Source organism: Sus scrofa, chromosome 5, assembly GCF_000003025.6.
Source record: "Sus scrofa isolate TJ Tabasco breed Duroc chromosome 5, Sscrofa11.1, whole genome shotgun sequence".
Taxonomy (NCBI): Eukaryota; Metazoa; Chordata; class Mammalia; order Artiodactyla; family Suidae; genus Sus; species Sus scrofa.
In genome coordinates, this window is record NC_010447.5 from 22,089,457 (window position 1) to 22,114,993 (window position 25,537).

The window sequence follows — 25,537 nt, forward strand, 5'->3', positions numbered from 1 at the left end:
GCCAGCCATCTGCAGGGGCTGTTGGGAATTGTAGTTCTCTTTTGGAGGTTGGCTTGGGTGTGGGAGCGCTACTACGGTCTTCACTCACAGATTTAACATGTAGGTCCACTTCTCTGGTGGGTAGAAGGAAGCCGTGCTCATTGCAGGGAGATCTGCGGAAAGGTGAGCCATGGAACATATTAAGGTTATTAAGATGAAGTGAAAAAGATGTTATCTGCTAACTTTATGACTGTTTTAGAAACAACACATTTAAACAATGTTAACCAGTATCTTTTTAAAGAGGGTTTGGAAATTGGTTCTTCATAGAATAACTAGGTCCAGTATGTGGAAATAAATGATGACCAACCAAATAAGAAAAGCAAAAGCTATTCATTCAAGAGCTTGCCATGTATAGAGTCAGCCACATCACATTACATTTTGGCAAAGGCTCAAACGCAGGCAGAGGAGGGGAGAAAGCTTTGGGGGGGCAGGTTTCACTCTTTTTCTAATGCAAAGCTATTTGTTATGGGGAAGCTGTCTGTGGGCTACCTCAGAGCGGGGTATCCTATGTGACCTATGTGATAGGTTAGGGGTGCATATTTGGCTTTCTGCGGTTGGTCCTAAATTGAGAGTGGGGACAAAAATTAGGGAAGCTGTCAGTTATTAATCAAGTACTGGCTATGTTGGATGGATTGTTATGTAGGGTATTTGGCTTCCTGGAATATCACTAGAGACTTTAGTTTGATTTCCTACAAGTCTGACTTAAAGCAGCCTGACTTCTTGGGCTATTTATTATATAGATAAGGGGGTTGGTTTCCTAGGTAGGCATTGGAGAGGTTGTGGGTCAGAGTTCTGTTTTTTTATATGGTCTGGTCATCGTTTGTTTCTACATTGTCGCTTAAACAGAACACCCAGGAATACTAAAATCAGAGGAAGCTTGCAAAATCATGGAGTGCTTTACAAATTTGAAAGAAGCCTGTTTACTCTTGACATGCACATCTGCCAGTCAGTCTTACCAGGTAGATACATTTCATTACAAATGTGGACTGAGGTGGGCAGTCTGATAATCACCCCAGTGCTGTGTCATTTGAAAACCATTATTTTCACAATAATAGTAGGAAAGCAAGGAGAGTATTCTCTGCTCTCTAGTGGGTTATTATTAGCCTAATTTGAAAGTGATCATGGCCCTTCATCTTGCATAGGCAAAGTGGTCAAACTAGGCACTGGGCAGATCATACTTACTTGAGTATTCCTAGAAATACTATATAAATCTTAGCTGATTTTCACAATCCCTGTGCTTCCTGTTTTGGGTGAATCCCTTGCTGGAAAGGGATTCACTCTAATAGCACCAAGAGTGCCCTGTAGAGTTCTCTTTTGTGGAACCACACTTTTTAATAGGCTTTTTTTTTTTTTTTTTTTTTTTGTCTTTTTTTTTGGTCTTTTTGGTCTTTGTTGTTGTTGTTGTTGCTATTTCTTGGGCCACTCCCGCGGCACATGGAGGTTCCCAGGCTAGGGGTTGAATCGAAGCTGCAGCCACCGGCCTACACCAGAGCCACAGCAACGCAGGATCCGAGCCGCGTCTGCAACCTACACCACAGCTCACGGCAACGCCGGATCGTCAACCCACTGAGCAAGGGCAGGGATCGAACCCGCAACCTCATGGTTCCTAGTCGGATTCGTTAACCACTGCGCCACGACGGGAACTCCTTTAATAGGCTTTTTAATGGAGGTTTCTCCGTTTCTTTAATGGAGATTCCTTATTGCTGCCTTTAGGAACTGACTTTTTTGGGCTATTTGAGAGTCTTCTATTTAAATTTCAGGACCACTAAAGGGGCATGCTTTAGGGCGTTAAGATTTAAGAGGAGAAAGCAAAGGAAGTTATATGCATTGAGTTCCTATGTATGCTTGATTTATTTAACATTAGTTTTTATCAGGCAAAAGGGTTTAATGATAGCTGACATTTAGATAGCATTTGCTATGTTGTCAAGGATGTATGTGATAGATACTAATATTATCCATATTTTACAGATGGGACATATGTAGAGAACTTAAGTAGTTTGTCCAGGGTCACAAAGTCTGTAGTGGGAGAGCCAGACATTCTGGTTCCAGTGCAATTAACTGCTAAGCTTCATGTTCTCTGTCTACAAGGGGTTGTTGTGAGGGTTAAATGAGAGGTTAAGAGGTGCCTGGCACAACTCATAGCTCAGAACCACTCAATGTGAGAAAGCTATTATTTTGTGAAAGTGCTTCAGTACAGAGGCTTTTATCCCAAGGGTCACTGGGAGGCAGTATTGGCATTCGGTTTGTACTTTCATTCTCATAGGTGCAAAACCCCTTTGTCCTTCAAACCCTACAGTATCTACCATTCTCTTTAACATTTGCTACTTACATCTACTGTCAGCCTTTTTGGGTAATGTCAGCCCTAGGTCTCTCTCCCCAAGTTCTTTGCAGGCTTGGACACCTACCTCATGGACTCCAGTCCAACTCCTATTGTTATTCTGAATATTTTTTCCATATAAAAGGATTATCTCTTTGGGAAAGATATGATTCATTCTGTCATTCTTTAACTTATTCATTTATTACATGAACATTTAATGAAAATATGCATTTTGGGCATTTAGCTAGGCTCTGGGGAGAAAAAAATTAATGACATGGTCTCTGATCCCTCCCCCTCCCCCAAAATACCATGAGCAACCTTTATGTCAATAAATTTGAAAAATAAAAAAACCCTTCAACTTTGATTTATGGATGAAATTTCATCACCATTGTTTTCTCTGTTTTGTTTTGTTTTTTACTTTATTCTTTTACAGTTTGAGAAATATCAGTTAGAAGTTGGGTGTGATTTTTTACTTACAGATAGGACCCTGGGTATGCTCTATAAATTGGGCTTTTTGATGGTATGAAAAACCAGCTCTTTTATGGTTAATGCTGGGAGCTGTGGGGTAAGTTTGTGAAATTTTGGGTAAGCAAAATTTTGGGTAACTAAGCCATGAGAATTGTGTTGCCGAAGCTTCTGTGATCTAGTTTGGGTCCTACCCTAACCGCACCCCCATCTCCCACTGTGAGTGAACTATTTGAAGTGGAAGTGGTGAAATCTTATCCTTTTTTTTTTAGACCCACGTGGCCAGTAAACAAAGGTTTCATAGTCTCAGTATTTCCTTCTCACTTGTTACATTTCTAATCCTTTGGAGAACAGAGAAGTAAAATTCAAAGGCAGTTAAATCAGAAGTGTTTGAAATCTGACATCTACTCCCAAACAAGCATTTCTCAGGTAATATTTTTCCTTTCTTTTTGTGGAATCTTATATACTGATATGCAATGAAGTATTTTATATATAAGTATATAAAATGTCAGTTCAAGGCATCAGCTGCTAGAGTATTTGCTAATTTTTTCCCACTTGGTAGAGGGATTGGCTCAGCTTTTTAAAAAATTATTATTATTTTTTATTAAAGTATAGTTGATTTACCAATTTATGCTGTACAGCAAAGTGACTCAGTCATACATATATATTGAGTCAGCTTTTGGAATGAGGCTGATATTGGAGAATCTGTTAAGTTTTATTCTTGGATAAATGTAGCATTTTCAAAAAGTTTGAGGTAACCTAAAGTAAAAGTTACATATATGGAAGTTCCTGCTGGGGCACAGTGGGTTAAGAATCTGACTGCAGGGTGTTCCCATTGTGGCTCAGCAGGTTAAGAATCCAACTAGTATCCATGAGAATGTGGGTTGGATCCCTGGCCTTGCTTAGTGGATTAAGGATCTGATGTTGCCATGAGCTGCTATGTAAGTTGCATATGCAGCTCAGATCTGGTGTTGTTGTGGCTGTGGTGTAGGTTGGCAGCTACAGAATAAAAGAATCCAACTGCAGCGGCTTAAGTTGTTGCAGAGGCATGGATTCAGTCCTTGGCCTGATACAGTGGGTTAAAGGATCCAACCCACATTCTCATGGATACTAGTTGGATTCTTAACCTGCTGAGCCACAAAGCGAACACCCTGCAGTCAGATTCTTAGGCCACTGTGCACCAGCAGGAACCATCTGTGGCTTGGATTCAGCCTCTGGCCTGGGGAATGTTCACGTGTCCCAGGTGCAACCAAAAAAAAAATAATAAATAAATAAAATAAAAAAGTGTACCATTTACTTAGAAAGGGTAAAATATTTTCTTGTAGTAAATGCAGGACAGTATTTATTGTGCAGGATCTTGCATAGTGTATAGATGCAGTGTTTTTTAAAGTTTTTTTGTTTTTTATTTTTTTTCTAGGGCTGCACCCATGGCATATGGAGGTTCCCAGGCTAGGGGTCTAATCAGAGCTGTAGCCGCTGGCCTACGCCAGGCCCACAGCAACTCAGGATCCAAGCCTCAATTCAACCTACATCACAGCTGACAGCAACACTGGATCCTTAACCCACTGAGAAAGGCCAGGGATTGAACCCACAACCTCATGGTTCCTAGTCGGATTCGTTAACCACTGCACCACAATGGGAACTCTAAGTGTCCTTTCTCATGTTCAAGATGAGGACATAGGTACGGAGAGGCTAATTCACTTGCCCAAGGCCACAAAGCAAGTAAATAGTAATGGCTGAATTTGAACCCAGGTAATGTGGCCCCAGAATCCATGCTCATGATTCTATGTTGTCCACAAAATCAGGGTGGGGGGGGGTGATTCTGTTGTCCACAAAAAATCATGCAGAGATTTTTTTTTTGTTTTTTGCCATTTGTTGGGCCGCTCCCGCGGCATATGGAGGTTCCCAGGCTAGGGGTCTAATCGGAGCTGTTGACGCCAGCCTACGCCAGAGCCACAGCAACCCAGGATCCAAGCCGCGTCTGCGACCTACACCACAGCTCATGGCAACACCGGATCCTTAACCCACTGAGCAAGGGCCGGGATCGAACCCACAACCTCATGGTTCCTAGTCGGATTCATTAACCACTGTGCCACGACGGGAACTCCCAGAGAGATTTTTTGGAAAGGAAGAAAAGGAAAAGCAGGAAGGGAATACTCTTTTTTTGTTTTTTTTAGGGCCGCATGTGTGGCATACGAAAGTTACCAGGCTAGGGGTCAAATTGGAGCTACAGCTGCCAGCCTATACCACAGCCACAGCAAGGCAGCTCACGTCAATGCCGGATCCCTGACCCACTGAGTGAGGCCAGGGATCGAACCCACATCCTCATGGATACTAGTCGGATTCGTTTCTACTGAACCACAATGGGAACTCCCAGGAATAGTCTTAATGGTATCATTAATAGGCTCCAAAAAAATATTTTTTTTTCTGACAAATGTAATACATTCTGCACTATTGCTCAAGAGAAAAATCATGGAAGCCTAAAACAGGTTTGGATATGAGAGTCTTCAGCACATGTCAAGCACAAATGGCTATGTGGGGAAGTTTTTACTGTGTTTACAGGTTGTAGAGAAACCAATTAGAAATATTAGTGGATATTTACATTTCTAATGTCCACACCAGTGGCTAGGGACCCTGTGATCGCCCCAGATTCCAAAGCATCAGAGAGGTCAATTTATGGGCCCCAAATCTTCCTGCTTCCTCCCTGCGGCTCTGTCACTGATCAAGATGTGGGGTGGTGACAATGAGATCTGGTAACAGGGAGGGAGAAACAAAGAAGGGACATACTGGTAGATGCTTAGGCAGAGATTAAGCTGTTTCTATTTCCTCCTGGAACCCTGCACACCTCCTCATATTTTTTTCATGCCTAGCTTTCTTTTTCCTTTAGCTTCTCTCCCCCCTCCCCATACTTATACTGCCCCATTCTCAAAATAAATAACCTTCCATTGGAGAAGAGCCCACTCTGCTAAGTGGGGAGAGCAGAAAGGGTATCTCAGACTGGGGGATGGCCAGATGACCTGTATAGTTCATTGTATATATTCCCAGGATGAAGTCTCCAAGATAGAATGGGCCAATGACTTCACCAGCTTTACTGTTGGTAAAGAAAAGGTTCAGGGGAAACATCTACAGAGTCATGTTTGGATTTGAGCATCTTCAGTCCAAGGACACCTTCAGATCAAAGACACCTGCTAAGCAGAGTCCAACTCTCAGTACTGTTCATCTCCCTGAGGCCTCTCCCAGGCTTTCCCTTTCTTTTCCCCAATCTCCTTCAGGTTCTTCTGGTTGTTCTGCCTGGGGACTGATAATATAAGTGGATTTTTTTCCCTTTCCATTCTTGCAAAAACTTGTTATTTCTTGTCTTTTTTTGGCTGCATACAGCATGTGAAAATTCCTGGGCCTGGGATTAAACTTGCGCCACAGCAGTGACCTGAGCTACAGCAGGGACAATGCTGGTTCCTTAATGTGCTGAGCCACAGGGGTCTCTTTTCTTGTCTTTTTGATAATAGCCATTCTAGCAGGCATGTAGTGATATCTCAATGTGGCCTTTTTTTTTTTTTTTTTCCTCGTGGTTTTGATTTACATTTCCCTGATCATTAGTGATATTGAGCATCTTTTATGTACCTGTTGGCCATTTATATAACTTCTTTGGAAAAATGTTTATCAGCTCTGCCCATTTTTTTTTGTTTTTGTTTTTGGTCTTTTTAGAGCCACGCCTTCGGCATATGGAAATCCCAGGGTAAGGGTCAAATTGGAGCTGCAGCTGGCAGCTTACGCCACAGCCACTGCAATGCTAGATCCGAACTGCATCCACAACCTAGGCACAGCTTTCAGCAACATCGGATCCTTAACCCACTGGGCGAGGCCAGGGATGGAACCTGTATCCTCATGGATACTTTGTTGGGTTCTTAACCCACATTGGGAACTCCATCTACCCATTTTTTAATTGACTTTTTTTCTTTTTTTGCTATTGAGTTGTATGAGTTCCTTATATATTTAGGATATTAACTCCTTCTCAGGTATATGGTTTGCAGGTATTTTCTCTCATCCTATAGATTGCCTTTCCATTTTGTTGATTTTTACTTTGGTTGTGTAGAAGCTTTTTAGTTGGATGTAGTCCCACTTATTTTTTCTTTTCTTGCTTTTGCCTTTGGTATCATATCCAAAATACTATTGCCAAGACCAACATCAAGGAATTTTTCCCTATGTTTTCTTTAATTCTGTAATTTTTTTTTTGCTTTTAATGGCTGCACCCATGGCATATGGAAGTTCCCAGGCTAGGGGCCGAATCAAGAGCTACAGCCGGCCTACACCAAAGCCACAGCAATGCCAGAGCCAAGCCGAGTCTGTGACCTACACTGCAGCTTGTGGCAATGCCTAATCCTTAACCCACTGAGCAAGGCCAGGGATAGAACCTTCATCCTCATGGATACTAGTCGGATTTGTTACCACTGAGCCACAACACAAACTCCTATGTTTTCTTTTAGGTGTTTTATGGTTTCAGGTGTTACATTTAAGTATTTAATCTGTTTTGAATTAATTTCTGTGAGTGGTGAAAATAGGGTCTAGTTTCCTTCTTTTGCATGTGACTATGCCAACACCATTTATTGAAGAGACTATCCTTTCCCCATTGAATATTCCTTTATCAAATATAAGTTGACCATATATGTGGGTACATGTGGGTTTATTTCTGGGCTCTTGATTCTGTTCCATTAGTTTATCTTTATTCCAGTACCATACTGCCTTTTTTTTTTGCTTTTTTTTAGGGTTGTACCTGAGACATATGGAGGTTTCCCGGCTAGGGGTCGAATCAGAGCTGTAGCTGCAGGCCTACACCACAGCCACAGCTGTGCGGGATCTGAGCTGTGTCTTCAACTTATACTACAGCTCACAGCAATGCTAGATCCCCGACCCGCTGAGCAAGGGCAGGGTTCGAACCTACATCCTCATGGTTAGGTTTATTAACCGCTTGCCACGATGGCAACTCCCATTTTTGAATTTCATATAAATTGAATCATACAATATGTAGTCTTTTGCAACTGAGCATAATGTTTTCAAGGTTCCAAAGCAACTACCATTTTACATTCCCATCAGTAGTGTGTGGGGGGTCAGCACCTAACACGGTGCCTGGCACGTAGTGGGTGCTCAAAAAATGTTTATTAAGTGCATGAATGACAAAATGCAGGACATAATCTATATTCTTTAGCATACCAACCTTAGTAGGCCCCTAACTATCTTTCCAGCATCATTTCTTGCTACTCCATGGCCTGTAGCCTTATAAACTTCTCTGCCATCTCACATCCTATTCCTGCTGCCTGGGATAGTCTTCCCTTCATTCTGCTCAGTGTGCTAAGCTTCTGTTCACCTCTAATACTACTTCTTCCCTGACACCTTAGGCAAGGACAAGCACTTTTTCTTGTTGTTTCCACATGTATATATATATATATATATATTTTTTTTTTTTAATCTTTTTAGGGCTGCACCTGTGGCATATGGAGGTTCTCAGGCTAGGGGTCGAATCAGAGCTGCGGCTGCCTGCCTGCACCACAGCCACAGCAATGAGGGATCTGAGCCATGTCTGCAACCTATACCGCAGTTCACGGCAATGCCAGATCCTTAACCTACTGAGCAAGGCCAGGGACTGAACCCATGTCTTGATGGATACTAGTTCCAATGATGGGAATTCCCACATTTTCTTTCTTTTTTCAACTTGAAGATCTAATTTCTTTTATTCAATGATTCATGAATCAGGCAGCATTCCATCTAGCAAGTAGAAAAGCACCTGAAGGAACTGTAAAAAGTGGCAGGTTTTTTAATAGGCAGAAAGGGGGTGATACAAGGAAGTAACAAACAAAATATAGAAGTATTTCAGGCAAGATTGCCTTCCTTTGGGGGGAGCTTGGAACACTCACATCTTCTTTTCTTTTTCTTTTTTTTTTTTTTTTGTCTTTTTGCCTTTTCTAAGGCTGCTCCCACGGCATATGGAGGTTCCCAGGCTAGGGGTGCAATCGGAGCTGCAGCTGTCAGCCTATACCATAGCCACAGCAACGCCAGATCCGAGCCTCGTCTGTGACCTACACCACAGCTCACAGCAACGCCGGATCCTTAACCCACTGAGCAAGGCCAGGGATCAAACCTGCCACCTCACGGTTCCTAGTTGGATTTGTTAACCACTGAGCCACGACGGGAACTCCAGACATTTTCTTGATAATATATTTCTATTTTTAAATCCTTCACTAGTTTTGTGGGCTCCTAAAGGGTAGATGTCAGGTTCCACTCATCTTTGTATTCTCAGCACTTAGCCAGGATTTGGTACAGAGTTGGTATCTAATTAATGTTTGTTTTAAAGCGAACAATAGAGGAAATATCAAGAGCAAAGCTCCAGGAGCCAAAATACACTAGCAGGTTTGAGAAACTGAGTTTCCTAACCTGGCTGCAAGCTGACATTTGTGAGCTGGACTATCGGTAGAAGGCCTTGAATCATCTGGTGAGGAGTTTATCCTTCATTTAGTGGGCCACTGGGGACAGCTAAAAGGGAATAACATGACCAAGACTGGGCTTGAGAAAATTAATCCAGTAGTGGTGTATAGAATGAACTGGAAGTGGGGGGACAATTTAGGAGGCATTTGGCCAGATGAGAAGAGTGAAGGTCAAAACTAGAATATAAGGAAGGGCAGAGATGTGAGAGATAATATTAAAGAATCTTTGGGGTTTGGAATGTGACTGAATATGAAGAGTGAGGAAGATGGAGAAGCCAAAGACTAGTCAAAAGCTCTGTATCCAGGTACGAGGCAGACTAGTCAGATTGAATAAGCACAATCTTGGCTTATACCTTCTTCTGTATATCTTTGTGAAGTTAGGCGCTTTCCAAATAGCTATAGAAAAAGAAAAAATTTATAAAAATACTGCTATGTATTATACTGTACTTGCCACCTTCAAGAAAAAGAAAAATAGGAGTTCCCTATTTTTATTGTTATCCTAGTGGTAACGAACCCGACTAGGATCCATGAGGATGTGGGTTTGATCTCTGGCCTTGCTCAGTGGGTTAAGGATCCGATGAGCTGTGGTGTAGGTCGCAGACGAGGCTCAGATCTGGCATTGCTGTGGCTGTGGTGTAGGCTGGCAGCTGCAGCTCCGACTGGACCCCTAGCCTGGGAACCTCCATATGCTGTAGGTGTGGCCCTAAAAAGAAAAAGAAAAATAATGTGGGAACGAAGTGGTGACATATAATTATAGTCAATCAATTGAGTACAGTGGCACTGTTTTCTGAATATGTGTTAAAAACAAATAGGCTCTTCTAGAAGTGATCATGAAAAGTGATCATTAGTTTGTTTTTTTTCCCCTATTTTTAAATTTTTTTAAAGAAGTGATCATTATTAACTCAGTTCAATTATATACTGGACCAAGCCCTGAAGTAGGTGCTTTCAGTTATAAAGATGAATCAGTCACAAAACTGCCTTAGGAGCACCAGTTTAATTGGAGCGATGAGTTAGATAAGAGAGGTATGAATAGATTGTTGTGGGAAAGCAGACCTGCTGTTGATGATTCAGAGAAGGTTTTAAATAGAAGAAGTGAGTCTTGCAGGACAGGTAGTATGTGACCTGCATAGATAAGCAAGAAGGGCATTTCAGGCAAAGGGAATTGTGAGAACACAGATCTGCAGCATGGAGAGAGCAGAGCACAAATAAATGGAGAGCAGCAAGCTCTTTGCTTGGAGGGAATACAGGCTGTGTGAGTGGGAAGAGCAACAGGTAAGGTTGAGGCCCTATCATGGATTTAGATGATTTAGATTTTATTTGATAGGTTAAATGCTTTTCAGGTAATGACATCAACTAAGCTGTGCTTTAGGAAAATTAACCAGACACTACTGTGCAGAGAAGGGAAGGGTCTGACACTGTGGGGCTAGTGAGAATGTGACTATGATAAGCCAAGCAGGAGGTACTGAATGTTGAAGGCTTGAACAGTGGATGTGGCCATAGGAATGAAGAAGAGGGAACAGGTGCTCCAGATACTAGAGAAATAGACACTGTGGTCTTGTCTCCTAGGGGAATGCATGGGGCAACAAAGAGGAAGTGTTAGCACCTTAAGACTAAAAAATAATATGAATAGAAATTGAGAATACTGGAGGAGAAACAGTTTTAGGAGAAAATATGATACATTCTATCTTGAATATATTGAGTATCTGGCTAAACATCTGGCTGGAGAGTACTTAAGGAGAGAGCCTCAGAAAATAATCAGGTCAGGGAGTTCCCGTCGTGGCACAGTGGTTAACGAATCCGACTAGGAACCATGAGGTTGTGGGTTCGGTCCCTGCCCTTGCTCAGTGGGTTAAGGATCCGGCATTGCCGTGAGCTGTGGTGTAGGTCACAGACGCGGCTCGGATCCCGCGTTGCTGTGGCTCTGGCATAGGCTGGTGGCTACAGCTCTGATTAGACCCCTAGCCTAGGAACCTCCATATGCCACAGGTGCAGCCCTAGAAAAGATGAAAAGACAAAAAAAAAAAAAAAAGAAAAAAAAAGAATCAGGTCAAGGAATGTAGATACTTGAATAGTCAAGGCATCTTCAACTATTTGACTGACATTCAACTTTGGCTTGTGTTTTAGGATTTGGCTTGGCCTGGCATAACTCTTCTGCAAGTTTAGTCTTCTTGCTATGTGATGGTTGAATAGTAATCCCTAGGGAGGATGTAGGTTCTAAGCTTCTCCCCAAAGCGGGCAATGGGTTTTCATCTTTGACTGGCATCAGGAAATTACTCTTTAGTCAATAAGCAGGCAGGGTGAAGCTCTGTCTGTTCCTACATTGCACCAGAGAATAATAATTGGGTAGCTGGCTAGAGAACACAGAGCTCTCAGATTAGCGCAGAAAGCCTGGGGGAAGGGGAGAGAATGGGGAGGTGGAAGGAAGAAAAGGAGGAAGAGGAGGGAGGGGAAATTAAATGTCTCTATCCACTGTTTTTCCTTTCACTGGATCCACCAATTTTATTTCCCTATACCCTTAATGATTCTGGACCCAATTACAATAAGCAATTCTCTGCAACACCAGCTTGGTGCCCCACAGTTCAACTCAGTTCTAACACTAACTACCAGGAAACAGCATCCAATTCCACAGATTAAGGGTTCAGTCCTACAAGACTACTCTCTTACCCCTCACTTCAAACACTAGTTGAAAGCTCAGATTATCACCTGTGCTTCTGAAAGACTGGCTATAGACTGGAGGATCCAACCACTCCATTCTTAGATTCAGTTAATTTGCTAGAGTGGCTCACAGAACTCTGAAACATTTTACTTACCAGATTATTGGTTTATTATAAAAGGTATAACTCAGGAACAGCCAGATGGAGGAGACGCTTAGGGCAAGGTATGGGGAGAGGGTGCCGAGCTTCTGTGCCCTCTCTGAGCACATCTGAATCTCTACATGTTCACTCAGAAGCTCTCTGAACCCTTTTTTTTTTTTTTTTTTTTGTCTTTTTAGGGCAGCACCTGCAGCATATGGAAGTTCCCAGGCTAGGGTCGTATTGGAGCCCTAGGCCGTGGCCTACACCACAGCTACAGCAACACTAGATCCAAGCTGTATCCCTGACTGCAGCTCGAGGTAATGCCCGATCCTTAACCCACTGAGATTGAACCTGTGTCCTAATGGATACTAGTCAGGTTCTTAACCTGCTAAGCCACAATGGGAACTCCCCTGAACCCTGTTTTTTTGGTTTTCATGGAGGCTTCATTATATAGGCATAACTGATTCAAGTCATCGGGTATTAGTGATTAAATTCAATCTCCAGCCCGTCTCCTCTCTGAAAGTCTGGAGGTGGGACTGAAAGTTCCAACCAGTTCAGCCCAGTGCGGGACTCTACTGGCAGTCTTTGCTCAAGGACCGCCACCTGGGACTTTCTCAGGGCTGAACTTCAGTTTAGGTTTCTTCTTCTTTAATCCTCCTTTCTCTTTTGGAGGTGTCAACCTGTATTACCACCTATTCCTGCACTCTCCTCCTTTAGAGGTGTTTCCACCAATGAGTCCCTTACATGTCTAGTTTTTTTTTTTTTTTTGGTCTTTTTGCCTTCTCTAGGGCCGCTTCCACTGCAATATGGAGGTTCCCAGGCTAGGGTCTAATCAGAGCTGTAGCTGCTGGCCTACACTAGAGCCACAGCCACATGGGATCCTAGCTGCATTTGCTACCTACACCACAGCTCACGGCAATGCCGGATCCTTAACCCAATGAGCAAGGGCAGGGATCGAACCTGCAACCTCATGGTTCCTAGTCGGATTCGTTAACCACTGAGCTACGATGAGAACCCTGCATGTCTAGTTTTATTTTGGCATCTGAATCAACACATTGGGGTATGACAGGACATGCCTTATAGGGCTATTGGGAGAATTCGATACAGTAATATATGTAAAATGCTTTGAACAGGGTCTGATACATAGCAAGTGCTATGGAGGCATTAGCTGCCTTATTATTATTTTATTATGCTTTAGATCTCATGTTATAAGTCTTGCTAGGAATCTTCTCATATATCCCTAGACTGGCTTGGAAGCCTCTCCTGAATGCTCCAACAGTATCATTCTCTTACTTCTATTACAGTCAGCCTTCTGTATCCATGGTTCTCCACCTGCAGATTCAACCAACCATGGATCAAAAATATTAGAAAAAAAATTCCGGAAAGTTCCAAAAAACAAAGCTTGAATTTGCTGCATGCCAACAACTATTTACATAGCATTTACACTGTATTTACAACTATTTACACAGCCTTTGCATTGTGTTAGTTATTCTAAGTAATCTAGAGATGATTTGAAGTATACAGGAGAACGTACATAGGTCATCTGCAAACACTATGGCATTTTACATAAGGGACTTAAGCATCCTCAGATTTTGGTATCTGCAAAGTCCTAGAACTAATCCTCTGGTGGATACCAAGGAACAACTGTATACTGCATTGTTTTCTTGTTGGTCTTTACACTTAGACTATGAATTCAATGAATAATGGAGCCTTATTTTGTTCAGTTATATATCAGTGTCTAACACTGTGTCAGACTCATAGTAGATGTTGATTTGATGTTTGTGTATGAAAATGATGATTCAATGGAGTCTTAACAGGTGAGTGTTATTTGTCAAATGGATGAGAGCTGGGAAAGAAGAAATTGTAGAGAGAATTGTATACCCAAGGCATGAAAAGCCTGTACTGTGTGGGATACTGAAAGGTGCTTATTATGACTGAAGAGTAAGGTACAAAAAAGATCTGGTGAAAGAGAAGGCTCAGGAGGAAGACAAGGGCCAGAGCACTGGGAAGACCTTAAAGCCAAGCTAAAGCGGTCCCTGTGTACACCTTATGATGTCCTAGGTGGCCCACGCACATCTCTGACCTCTACCTGTAACTTTATAAATCATATATTATTTCAGCCAACAACTACAGATTGCCCCCCAATGGTGGATGTTTCTTTAGAACTATGTATGGAAATGTAGGCATCTCCGAACACTTACTTCAACAATGCATCTGACTGGTCTACATTTACAAACTGCTTTGGCTGCAATGTCTCATTCACCCAAACTGCTGGGTCTCTTAACTAATCTCTTTGCCTTCATCTTACCCATGTTTAGTCTGTCCTCCACTCCCACTGTGAGACAGATCTTTCTTTTTTTTTCTTTTTGTCTTTTTTGTTGTTGTTGTTGTTGCTATTTCTTGGGCTGCTCCCGCGGCATATGGAGGTTCCCAGGCTAGGGGTTGAATCAGAGCTGTAGCCACCGGCCTACGCCAGAGCCACAGCAACGCAGGATCCGAGCCGCGTCTGCAACCTACACCACAGCTCATGGCAATGCCGGATCGTTAACCCACTGAGCAAGGGCAGGGATCGAACCCGCAACCTCATGGTTCCTAGTCGGATTCGTTAACCACTGCGCCACGACGGGAACTCCCGAGACAGATCTTTCTAAAGCTAAATCTGAACCATCTAACTCTTTTTTCTCCCAGTTTTTATTTTTTATTATTATTATTTTTACTGGTTCTTACTTCATTTTTATTTTTATTAAAATATAGTTGACTTACAATGTTTCTTCAATTTCTGCTGTACAGCAAAGTGACCCAATCACACACAGTTCCCTGTGCTATACCATCTTACTCTTTAGTTTAATACTTTCTAATGACACACCCTTGTTGCCTATAATGTCCAGATTCCTTAGTGTGGCCCACAGGACCCTTCCTGGTCTCTCTCTTCACTACTTCAACTTGCATGTCTTGTTCTGTATGCTCTCTACATCACCTGAACTGCTTGTAGGTATCAGGAAGTTTTCCGCTGCTCACCACTCATTCATGTACATATTATTGCTGCCTGGAATGTCCTTTTGTCTTTGTCCATTTTTTCAACTCTTACCTGTCTTGTCAGAAGTAGGTCCCAAATCATTGTCTCTGTGAAGCTCTTTCTAACTTGGCAGGTAGTGGCTCACCCTCCTTTGTGGCCTTATCAGGCTCTATATACTTCAGTTTGGCACCTAACACATTGCAGTGCATTTGTTTGGTTACTTCCCTGACTCCTCTCTCTAGACCGTGGCTAGGGGGTAGGACAAGTTATTAATTAATACAGAGTCCCAGTACTTACTACAATGCTTGGCACATAGTAAATACTCAGTAAATATTGGTTAAAGGAAAAAAAGAAGGAATAAGATGAAAGCTGTTCTTTTTCTTTTGAAGGAGGCCCCCATACCATGTGGCTGTACCTGGCTGTCCTCGTGGGCCTGTACTACCTCCTTCGCTGGTACCGGGAAAGGCAGATGGTTAGCCACCTTGGGGATAAGTATGTCTTCATCACGGGCTGTGACTCGGGCTTTGGGAACCTGCTGGCGAGGCAGCTGGATGTGAGGGGCTTGAGGGTCCTGGCTGCATGTCTGACGGAGCAGGGGGCCCAGCAGCTGAGGAAGCAGACGTCAGACAGGCTGGAGACGGTGCTCTTGGACGTGACCAAGACAGAGAGCATTGCTGCGGCCACCCAGTGGGTGAAGGAGCGTGTCGGGGACAGAGGTATGGATAATTAGTTTCTTCTTTTATTTACTAAGGCATGAAGATATTCAATCTCAAAAGCAGGGTTTAAAAGGCTGACTTTATCATTTGAAGGACAGTGGTAATCTTCTGCGGTGTTTCATTTCATTAACAATGTTTACATTGAAAAATGAACCTAGGACTTCGCTGGTGACTCAGCAGGTGGTTAAGGATCAGGTGTTGTCATTGCTTTGATGTGGGTTCCATCCTTGGCCAGGGAACTTCTGCATGCTGCAAGCACGGCCAAACCAAAAGAAAAAGAAAAATGAACCCTGTAGATTTGAGGCTGTTATCTCACCTTGCAAGTGAAATATTTACAACCACAATTTTTTTTTTTCTTTTTAGGGTCACACCTGTAGCATGTGGAAGTTCCTGGGCCAGGGATCGAATTGGAGCTGCAGCTATGTCCTACTCCACAGCCATGGCAACACCAGATCCTTAACTCACTGTGACAGGCAGGGGATTAAACCCACACCTCCACAGCAACCTGAGCCACTATAGGTTCTTAACCCACTGTGCCACAGCAGGAACTCCTATAACCACAATTCATTATGTTTGAAGAATTTTCAAGGTGTTCTTAAGAATGTGCTTCTCCCCATGGCTACCATCTTTAAACATAGGCATTCCTTGAAGTCACCCTTTAGGCCTCCTCTTTTAATTTTTAAGTTTTTTATTATAGTGGATTTACAATGTTCTGTTAATTTCTGCTGTACAACAGTGACCCAGTTATACACACACACACACACACACACACACACACACACACACACATATATACACATACACACACACATTTTCTCATAATAACTTCCATCATGTTCCATCATAAGTGATTAGATATAGTTCCCTGTGCTATGCAGCAGGACCTCATTGCTTATCCAGTCCTCTTTTTTTCTAATTAATAGACTGTATTTTTTAGAGAAGTTACAGGTTTATAGAAAAGTTGGAAGTACAGATTTCCCATATACAACCCTCATTTACAGCTTCCCTTATTATTAACATCTTGCATTGGTGTGCTACATTTATTACATTTGAGGAACCAATATTGTTACATTACTGATAAGCTAAAGTTACAGCTTACATTAGGGTCCATTTTGTGTGGTACACACTATGGGTTTTGCCAAATGTAAAATATCACATATTATGGTATGATGTATAATAATTTCACTGCCCTAAAAATACTCTGTGTTCTATCTCTTCATCTCCTCTTCCCACTGCCCTCCAAACCCTGGCAACTAATTAGCTTTTTACTGTTTCCATAGCTTTGCCTTTTCTGAAATGTCATATACTGGAATGATATTGTATATAACCTCTTGGACTGGTTTCTTTCATTTCACAATATGCACTTACGGTCCCTCCATGTCTTTCTGTGGTTTGATAGCTCATTTATTTTTATCGCTGAGTAATATTCCACTGTATGTACAATTTGCTTTATCCATTCACTTACTGAAGGCCATCTTGGTTGTTTTTGGTTTTTGGCAATTATGGATAAACCCTCTTTGCTAAGTTTCATTTTCTCTGGACATTAATCAAATCATCTTTGATCCCCTTATTCTTCTCCCCCCTGTTTAATGCGTCAATAGGTCCTGTTAATTGAATCTCCTAAATATCTATTCATCCTAGGAGTTTCAAATTAGCAATAAAATTATTTCATTTGGATTGCAGAATATTTTTTTTTATTTTACTTTAAATTTGAAAATTGACTTTATTATTATTATTTTTTGGTCTCTTGCTATTTCCTGGGCCGCTCCCATGGCACATGGAGGTTCCCAGGCCAGGGGTCTAATCGGAGCTGAGCTGCCAGCCTACGCCAGAGCCACAGCAACGCAGAATCCGAGCCACGTCTGCGACCTACACCACAGCTCACGGCAACGCCGCATCGTTAACCCACTGAGCAAGGCCAGGGATGGAGCCCGCAACCTCATGGTTCCCAGTCAGATTGGCCAACCACTGCGCCACGACGGGAACTCTTTTTTTTTGAAAATTGACTTTAAAATATTACTCCTACCTGAGGCTGTTCTTGACTCCCCCAGGCAGAGTCAGGAGTTATGGGTAGTCATGGCCTCTGTGGTGGGCATAGCAGTTTATTTCTGTTGTATTGTTTATCATTATTGTTACTGTTTCCCCATCTGTTAGACAGTGTTCTTTGAGGAAATGGACCCTCTTACCCATTATTGTATTTCCGGTTTCTGACATATTGCCTGGTACATGTTAAGGGCTCAGTAAATGCTGAATAGACCCTACTTACCTATAGTTTTATCTATTACCTTTGTGCCCTTGATTTCTAGATCATCTCTTGTTCCTCACCCCTGAATTCCCAACTACGTGCTGGCTTTCTCATCTGGATATTTTGCTGGAACCTTAAACTAACCAAATCTAAAGAAGGACTCTTTGTTTGATTTTATTTATTTTCAAAAATTTTATTATTCACCAAATCTGCCTTTCTTTTTGGTCTTTGGGGCCAATTCTTCCCTGCTTCCCCCAACACCAGAGTTCATGACAGACAGTTTTACCTTCAGTCCCGTGGGAGGACTTTCTGTCCCAACCTTAAAGTGATGGTGTAGTCATTTAAGATTCCAGTTTAATGAAGAAAATGTCTTTTATTAGACTCCCTACCTTAGGTGGGCCCTGGACTTCACAACTCCTTATCGTATATGTTTTTTGAGGCTATAAATAATGAAGTTCAAGTTCACACTGGTTGGCAAATACCCTCGAATCAAAAGCTAGTATCAGTATTCTGTTTATGCTTTCTGGATTCCTGCTTTCTCTTAGTATTTGGCCTCACTTTTCTTTACTTTCCTACTGATAGAAATGTTTAAGAAGGTTGAAAAAATATACTTTGTCTAGCACGTTTAGTTGTTTTCAGCAGGAAGACTGATCAAGGTAAAGGTCTGTTGTTTTGTCTGAAACTGAACTCCTGCTTTGACTTGTATTGTTTTAGGACTCTGGGGTCTGGTCAACAATGCAGGCACTTTTCACCCACTGTGCATCACTGAGTGGCTGAAGACTGAGACCTGGATACATACCCTCAAAGTGAACCTCATTGGTGTGACAGAGGTGACCTTGAGCATGCTTCCCTTGGTGAAGAAAGCACAGGGGAGAATTGTCAATGTCTCCAGCATTCTGGGAAGAGTTGCTTTCTTTGGAGCAGTCTACTCTAGCTCCAAGCATGGAGTGGAAGCCTTTTCAGATGTCCTGAGGTAACACTCAAGTTAAAACAAAAGCAACTACTGGGCACTTACATATGTCTTAGGCATCATGCTAGTCACTTGTCTACATTATCTTGCTTTATCACTCCCCAAATCTGCTATGTGGGTATTATCAGTAGTCTGTTTTTGCTTTTTGTTTTTTTTGGCCGCACCCTTGACGTATGAACGTTTCTGGGCCAGGGATTGAATCCAAGATGCAGCTGCAGCAACACCTGATTCTTTAATCTACTGCACCAGGCTGGGGATTGAACCCATGCTTCTGCAGTGACCCAAACTGCTTCGGTCAGATTCTTAGCCTACTGCACCACAGTGGAAACTCATCTGCTTTTGACTAACTCATTTCTCTCCCTTTACTCTCTATATCTTTTCTTTAATAGCTTCTTTTCTTTCTTATAACTTCAGTTTACCACAATGGCCCTGCCTCTACCTCCTTTTTTTTTTTTTTTTTTAGTACTACATTTCAGATTTATGCCCTTCTAACAGCTGCTCCTTCTTTTTATATTTACCTTTCCATTTTAATTTCTGAGAGAGAGAATCCTGTTGTCCTGTTGGTTGAGTTCATTTTTTGCATGCACTGGTTGATATCACATCATGGGATATTTTTTGCATTTGTTATGTGTCAGGCACTTTGTGAATACTTTACATCTATTATATCATTTAATTTTCATAGCAACCTAATGAGGAAGGATTTTTATCCTTATTGTTTGTTTATCTAGGGAAACCGACACACAGAGGTCAGTAATTTGCCATGCCATATAGGCAACAGGCAGAGTTGCTGTCCATTTCTAAGAGGGTCTCTCCTCCCATCAGGTACCCTTCTTGGTCCAGTCACTTATAGACATGAGTGCAGTCAGATGGGACAAAATGGTGCTACACAAACTCCCCTTTAGCAAGGGCTGACTCTAGGGTAGTTTTACTTGGAAATGAACTATATATATTATAGGCACCATGTATTAGCTTCCTATGGCTGCTGTAATAATTTGCCACATGTAATTTATGGTATATGGTGTCTTAATGATACATATTTATTCTCTCACCATTTTGGAGTCTGGAAGCTTGAAATCAGTATCAATGGGCCAAAATCAGTCGTTGACAGGTCCATGTTCCTTCTGAAGGCTCTAGGAGAGAATCCTTTACCTGCCTCTCCCAGCTTCCAGTGGCTGCCAGCATCCCTTGGCTTGTGGCTGCATCACTCCAGTCTCTGTATCTGTGATCACATTGCCTTCTCTTCCTCTGTTGGTGTTCACCTCTACCTCTGCTTCTCTTTTATAAGGATAGTTGTGATTGCTTTCAGGGCATGTCCAGATGATTTGGCATAATCTCCCTATCTCAAGATCCATAACTCAGTCACACTTGCAAAATGTTTGCCACGTAAAGTAACATTTACAGGTTCCAGGGGTTAGGACCTGATATCTTTAGGGGACATTATTTAGCCTACCACATGCTATGACTGGTATATATCTAATGCAATGCTCTTACTATATTTTCTGCTTAGGAGTGGAATAGGGAAGTAACCTAGGACACTACATGAGTTCTTACTCTGTAGCAGATACTTTGCCTGATTTCCTGCCTATTCAACACCCTGGCTACCTCCGTAGGTAGGGCTGCTGCTTGCTAATTTACCACCACTCATGACTCTTGGACTCCTTGACTAATTCGCAGACCAAAAGCAAAGATATGCCCTTCCAACCTTTAAATCACTTTTTAATTCCTTTAGAAAATTCCAGTTTGCCTTTATTGCTCTAAATATAAACAGGAAAAGGAAGTTTTGTCCCACATTTGTGTTGGAGATTTAAAGGGGATGGAGGTGTGGTGTGTTGGGAATCTGTGAGAAAGCTGCAAGAGGAAGTGAAACATAGAGGGCAGAAGTACCCCCTGGCTCGCATAGCCCCTTCCTCTTCCCCAGCACACAAGCACCTGGAGAATCATTTTCTGAAACTCAAACTTGGAAGGTTTTAGATTTTGGTCCCAAAGGGAGGCTTTTCCTTTAGACAGCAGTTCTTAACTTTTTGTATGCTTCAGAGTCACCTGAAGGGGTTGTTTAAACAGATTGTTGGTTCTCACCCTAAGTTTCTGATTTAATAAATTTGGACTAGGACCCAATAAGTTGCATTTTAACAAGCTCCCAGATGCTTATGCTGTTGACCTGGGGTCCATACTTTGAGAACTACTCACTGTTTTAGAGAGTCATGATGCTCTGTGTTTTACATTCTTTTTTTTTTTTTTTTTTTTTTTGGTCTTTTTTTTGCTATTTCTTGGGCCGCTCCCAAGGCATATGGAGGTTCCCAGGCTAGGGGTTGAATCAGAGCTGTAGCCACCGGAGCCACAGCAACGCGGGATCTGAGCCGCATCTGCAACCTACACCACAGCTCACGGCAACGCCGCATCGTTAACCCACTGAGCAAGGGCAGGGACCGAACCCGCAACCTCATGGTTCCTAGTCTGATTCGTTAACCGCTGCACCACGATGGGAACTCCTGTGTTTTACATTCTTACGGACCATTGTTTCAAACATTTCCCCTTGATGTCAGCTTGGGTTTCATCTTCTCCAGAAAAGCTGCTTGAACCTCTACATTGACAACTACCCCTTATGCCATTTGACTTCACCTGGTTAAGGCAGCACTTAGCACAGTGCCTGGTACATACACAGCCCCTGATAAATGTTTTTGGAATGAACCCAAATATTCTGGAATGACCAATAATGACCTGTAATTTTAATGCCCATATCACAATCCACTAATAGTCTTTGAACACATTGTAATTTTTCATAGCCTACTGCTTCTGTATGTGCAATTCCCACTGCCTGGTATTCTACTCCATCTCTTTCTTTATTGGGAAACTTCCTCTATCTTTCAAGGTTCAACTAAAACATTTCTCCTCACTGAAGCCTTCCCTGACTCTCCTAGAAAAATCTACATCCTCCTTTCTACTTATGCAGCTCCTTGAACACCTTTATAATTCTTTTGAATTGTATTGCAATTGTTTGTTTTCTTGTTGGACTCATCCACTATGAGCTTTCTGTGGTGGTGAACAAATACTTAATTTGCTGAGATGGTGTATGTAAAACACCTATCACAATATATGACATAATAATGCTAATTTTATTTATTATTCCTTGTATTTGTCATGTTTCTAGTGTCTAGCACCTGGTAGGTACTTAATAACTCTGTTGAACAAGTGGATGTGGAATTGAATGGTTATAGTAATTGGTATAATCAATTATACCAACTGTTGCATCTAGGGATGTTTAAAAATTTCTTTCTTTCTTCTCCATTTCTTTATCCTTTATTCAGTAAAGGTGTTTTTATAACTATTTTTTTGTTTTGTTTTCTTTCTGAATACTTTGAAATTGTGGTATCTTTCAGTCAGAAAAGTTAACCTGAGGATTTTTTTTTCCCCTAGATGTGAGCTTCAGCATTTTGGGGTGAAAGTCAGCATAGTTGAACCTGGTTACTTCAGAACAGGAATGACAGATGTGCAGAAGTCCTCAGAGGCAATGAAGCAAGTCTGGAAAGAAGTCCCTGCTCATATTAAGGACACCTATGGACAGAAGTTTTTTGATGCCTGTGAGCTTCTCTTTTGATGGCATAATGGATAACCTTGCATGAGAAGGGCAGAGGGTTGGTGGAGAATGAATGGCATATATTTTGAGAACAAAGCTCCTTAAACAAAGCCTTCCCAAGAGGAATTGAGGAAGGTCCCGTGTCTTCGTGGTAGGTTTGGTGATAGCTGTTGTGGTTGAGGAAGAGGTCCTTCCTTGTCACCTATGGGCTTGGCTACTTGAGCACCAGGGAAGTTTTAGGTGGTTGGGGCATGGAGCCTCTGGGTCTTGAGAGGGAGCACCCCTCAGTAGTTTGTCAGGCCTGATGTGGGAGGCCTTTTCAACTAAAGTGCAGTCTTCTATTGTGAGAGGACAGAGTATACATAGGTGGGGAGAAGTAAGTGTATATAGATTTGCAGGGCCTTATTGGCCATTCCCAGAGGCTGGACCTCATGTGCAGCATATGGGAGTCTTGTAGGAGTGAGATGGTTCAGTTTCGTGTAAAAATGTCATTCTGATGACATGGCAGTTTTGGGGGTAGAGGGAAGGCAATCCTCATGGATACTAGTTGAGTTCGTTTCCACTGAGCCACAGTAGGAACTTTGTATTTGTATACTTTAAACGGATGATTTTTATGGACATGAGTTATCTCAGTAAAAAAGTTAAAAAATTTCCAGTTGAAAAGGTAGATTCACATACCTATATTATTCCAAACATACTTAAAAATTTTCAGTAACAGAATTGCATTTTAAAATGCAAATTATTTAAAAATTAAAAATTCAGGGAGTTCCTGTTGTGGCATCGTGGAAATGAATCCGACTAGTATTCATGAGGATGTGGGTTTGATCCCTGGCCTCGCTCAGTGGGTTAAGGATCCAGCGTTGGCATGAGATGTGGTATAGGTCACAGATGCAGCTTGGATCCTGCGTTGCTGTGGCTATGGTGTAGGCCAGCAGCTATAGCTCTAATTTGACCCCTAGCTTGGGAATTTCCATATGCTTCGAGTGTAAAGCAAAAAATAAAAAATAATAAAATAAAATAAAAATAAAAATTCAGTTTTCAATCATACTAACTTCATTTTAAGTTCTCATTGGCTACATATGGCTAACAGCTATTATACTGGGGAGCAGAGTTCTGATCGGCCTATCCTTGAGGAAATTAAATGCAGTTAGACTTCTGTGACTGTGTGCAATAGGATCTTAAAAATATAAGGAATAAGGTAGCTGACCACCATTTTTCTTTTTGTATACAGATCACGATGTTATGAAACAAGGGCTGTCTAGTTGTAGCACAAACCTGAACCTGGTCACGGACTGCATGGAACACGCTCTGACATCTGTGCATCCCCGCACTCGGTACTCAGCTGGCTGGGATGCTCAATTTTTCTTCATCCCTCTGTCTTATTTACCTACATCACTGGCAGACTACATACTGACTAGATCTTGGCCCAAACCAGTGCAGGCAGTCTAAAGAAAATTATTTTGGTGGCTCTTCAAACGAAGAAGACAAAAATCTGAAATTGTTAGTGTCTCAGTAATCTTTATGTCTAATCCATACTTTTTATAACAACAAGCTTTCTTGCCTAAACTCACTTATCTGGCACTATCTGAGAACCAATATCTTTATATTCCGTATATTATCCAAAGCTTACTCCTTTAGGTGATGAAAGGTTACTATTTTAAACCATTTTTTGATGACAGTTTATTTCCAAAATTCATCAGTCTTTCTTGCTTGCCCTATTAAACAGAGTAGACAGAAAACAACTGAACTTTTTTGGATGCTCTTTCTTTATGTAAATAAATAGCTGTTCTGTGCTGTGATAAACTACTGCTCAAGGAAATATGTGGGTCTGTTTATCCTTATTTGAAATGGGTCTGTACTTTGGTACTTCTTTATTTTTATTTTTTCTGTTTTCAGCTGCACCCATTGAATATGGAAGTTAGGCCAGGGACTGAATCTAAGCTGCATCTGCCACCTATGCCACTGAGCTGTGGCAAGGCCAGATCATTAACCCATTGTGCCTGTACTCTGGTACTTTTAGTGCAAATGTTTGATTTTGTTTTCTCCTGCCTATCTGCTAGTTCTTTCTGAATATGGTTCTTCCTTATTTAAAAAGAAATGATTTTAAAAAAAATCTTTTTAGGGCTGCACCCATAGCACATGTGGTTCTTACCACTGTATTTCTGAATAATACATTGTTATTTCTTGATTTATTAATTTTAGACATTCTTTATTAGTTTCCTCTTAGAATAAATGAGAATTTAGCCTTTTTATACCTCTTTCCTAACCATTTCCTTTATCTTCAAAAATATAATTTTATCACACTTCAGTTAAATCAGTAGTGTTTGCATTGCTAGCATGTGGAGTGTGTGTGTGTGTGTGTGTATGTGTGTGTGTGTGTGTTTTGTTTGTTTTTTCCTTTTAGGGCTGCACTTGTGGCATTTGGAAGTTCCCAGGCCACGGGTGAAATTGGAGCTGCAACTGCCAGAGGCCAGGGATCAAACCTGCATTCTCATGGATACCAGTCACATTCATTTCTGCTGCGCCACAAGATGAACTCTCGAATTATTAAGAATTCTTTTTAAAAATCAGTTCTAACTAGGATGGTTGCAAATGGCAATTTTTTTTTTTTTTTTTGTCTTTTTTGCCACTTCTTGGGCTGCTCCAGCAGCATATGGAGGTTCCCAGGCTAGGGGTTGAATCGGAACTGTAGCCGCCAGCCTACGCCAGAGCCACAGCAACATGGGATCCGAGCCGCGTCTGCAACCTACACCACAGCTCACGGCAATGCCGGATCCTTAACCCACTGAGCAAGGGCCGGGATCGAACCTGCAACCTCATGGTTCCTAGTCGGATTCGTTAACCACTGCGCCACGACGGGAACTCCAAAATGGCAATTTTTAACTCTACCATTTCATCTATATGTACAAGCTGAAATTTCCATC

The 25,537-nt window shown here is 41.8% G+C and overlaps 1 protein-coding gene across 2 annotated transcripts; it reads left to right on the top strand.

Moving 5' to 3' along the window:
* On the top strand, positions 40-24,863 carry LOC100620470 (17-beta-hydroxysteroid dehydrogenase type 6). 2 transcript variants are annotated; one of them, XM_003355459.4, is made up of 6 exons: positions 40-162; positions 3,094-3,250; positions 15,498-15,824; positions 18,784-19,042; positions 22,454-22,617; positions 23,845-24,863. In XM_003355459.4, the coding sequence occupies exons 3-6, from the start codon at positions 15,512-15,514 to the stop codon at positions 24,060-24,062; spliced, it is 954 nt and encodes a 317-aa protein (XP_003355507.1). In that variant the 5' UTR covers positions 40-162; positions 3,094-3,250; positions 15,498-15,511; the 3' UTR covers positions 24,063-24,863. The 2 variants fall into 2 exon arrangements, with proteins under 2 accessions (XP_003355507.1, XP_005663952.1); XM_005663895.3 differs by lacking the exons at positions 40-162; positions 3,094-3,250 and adding an exon at positions 10,434-10,569.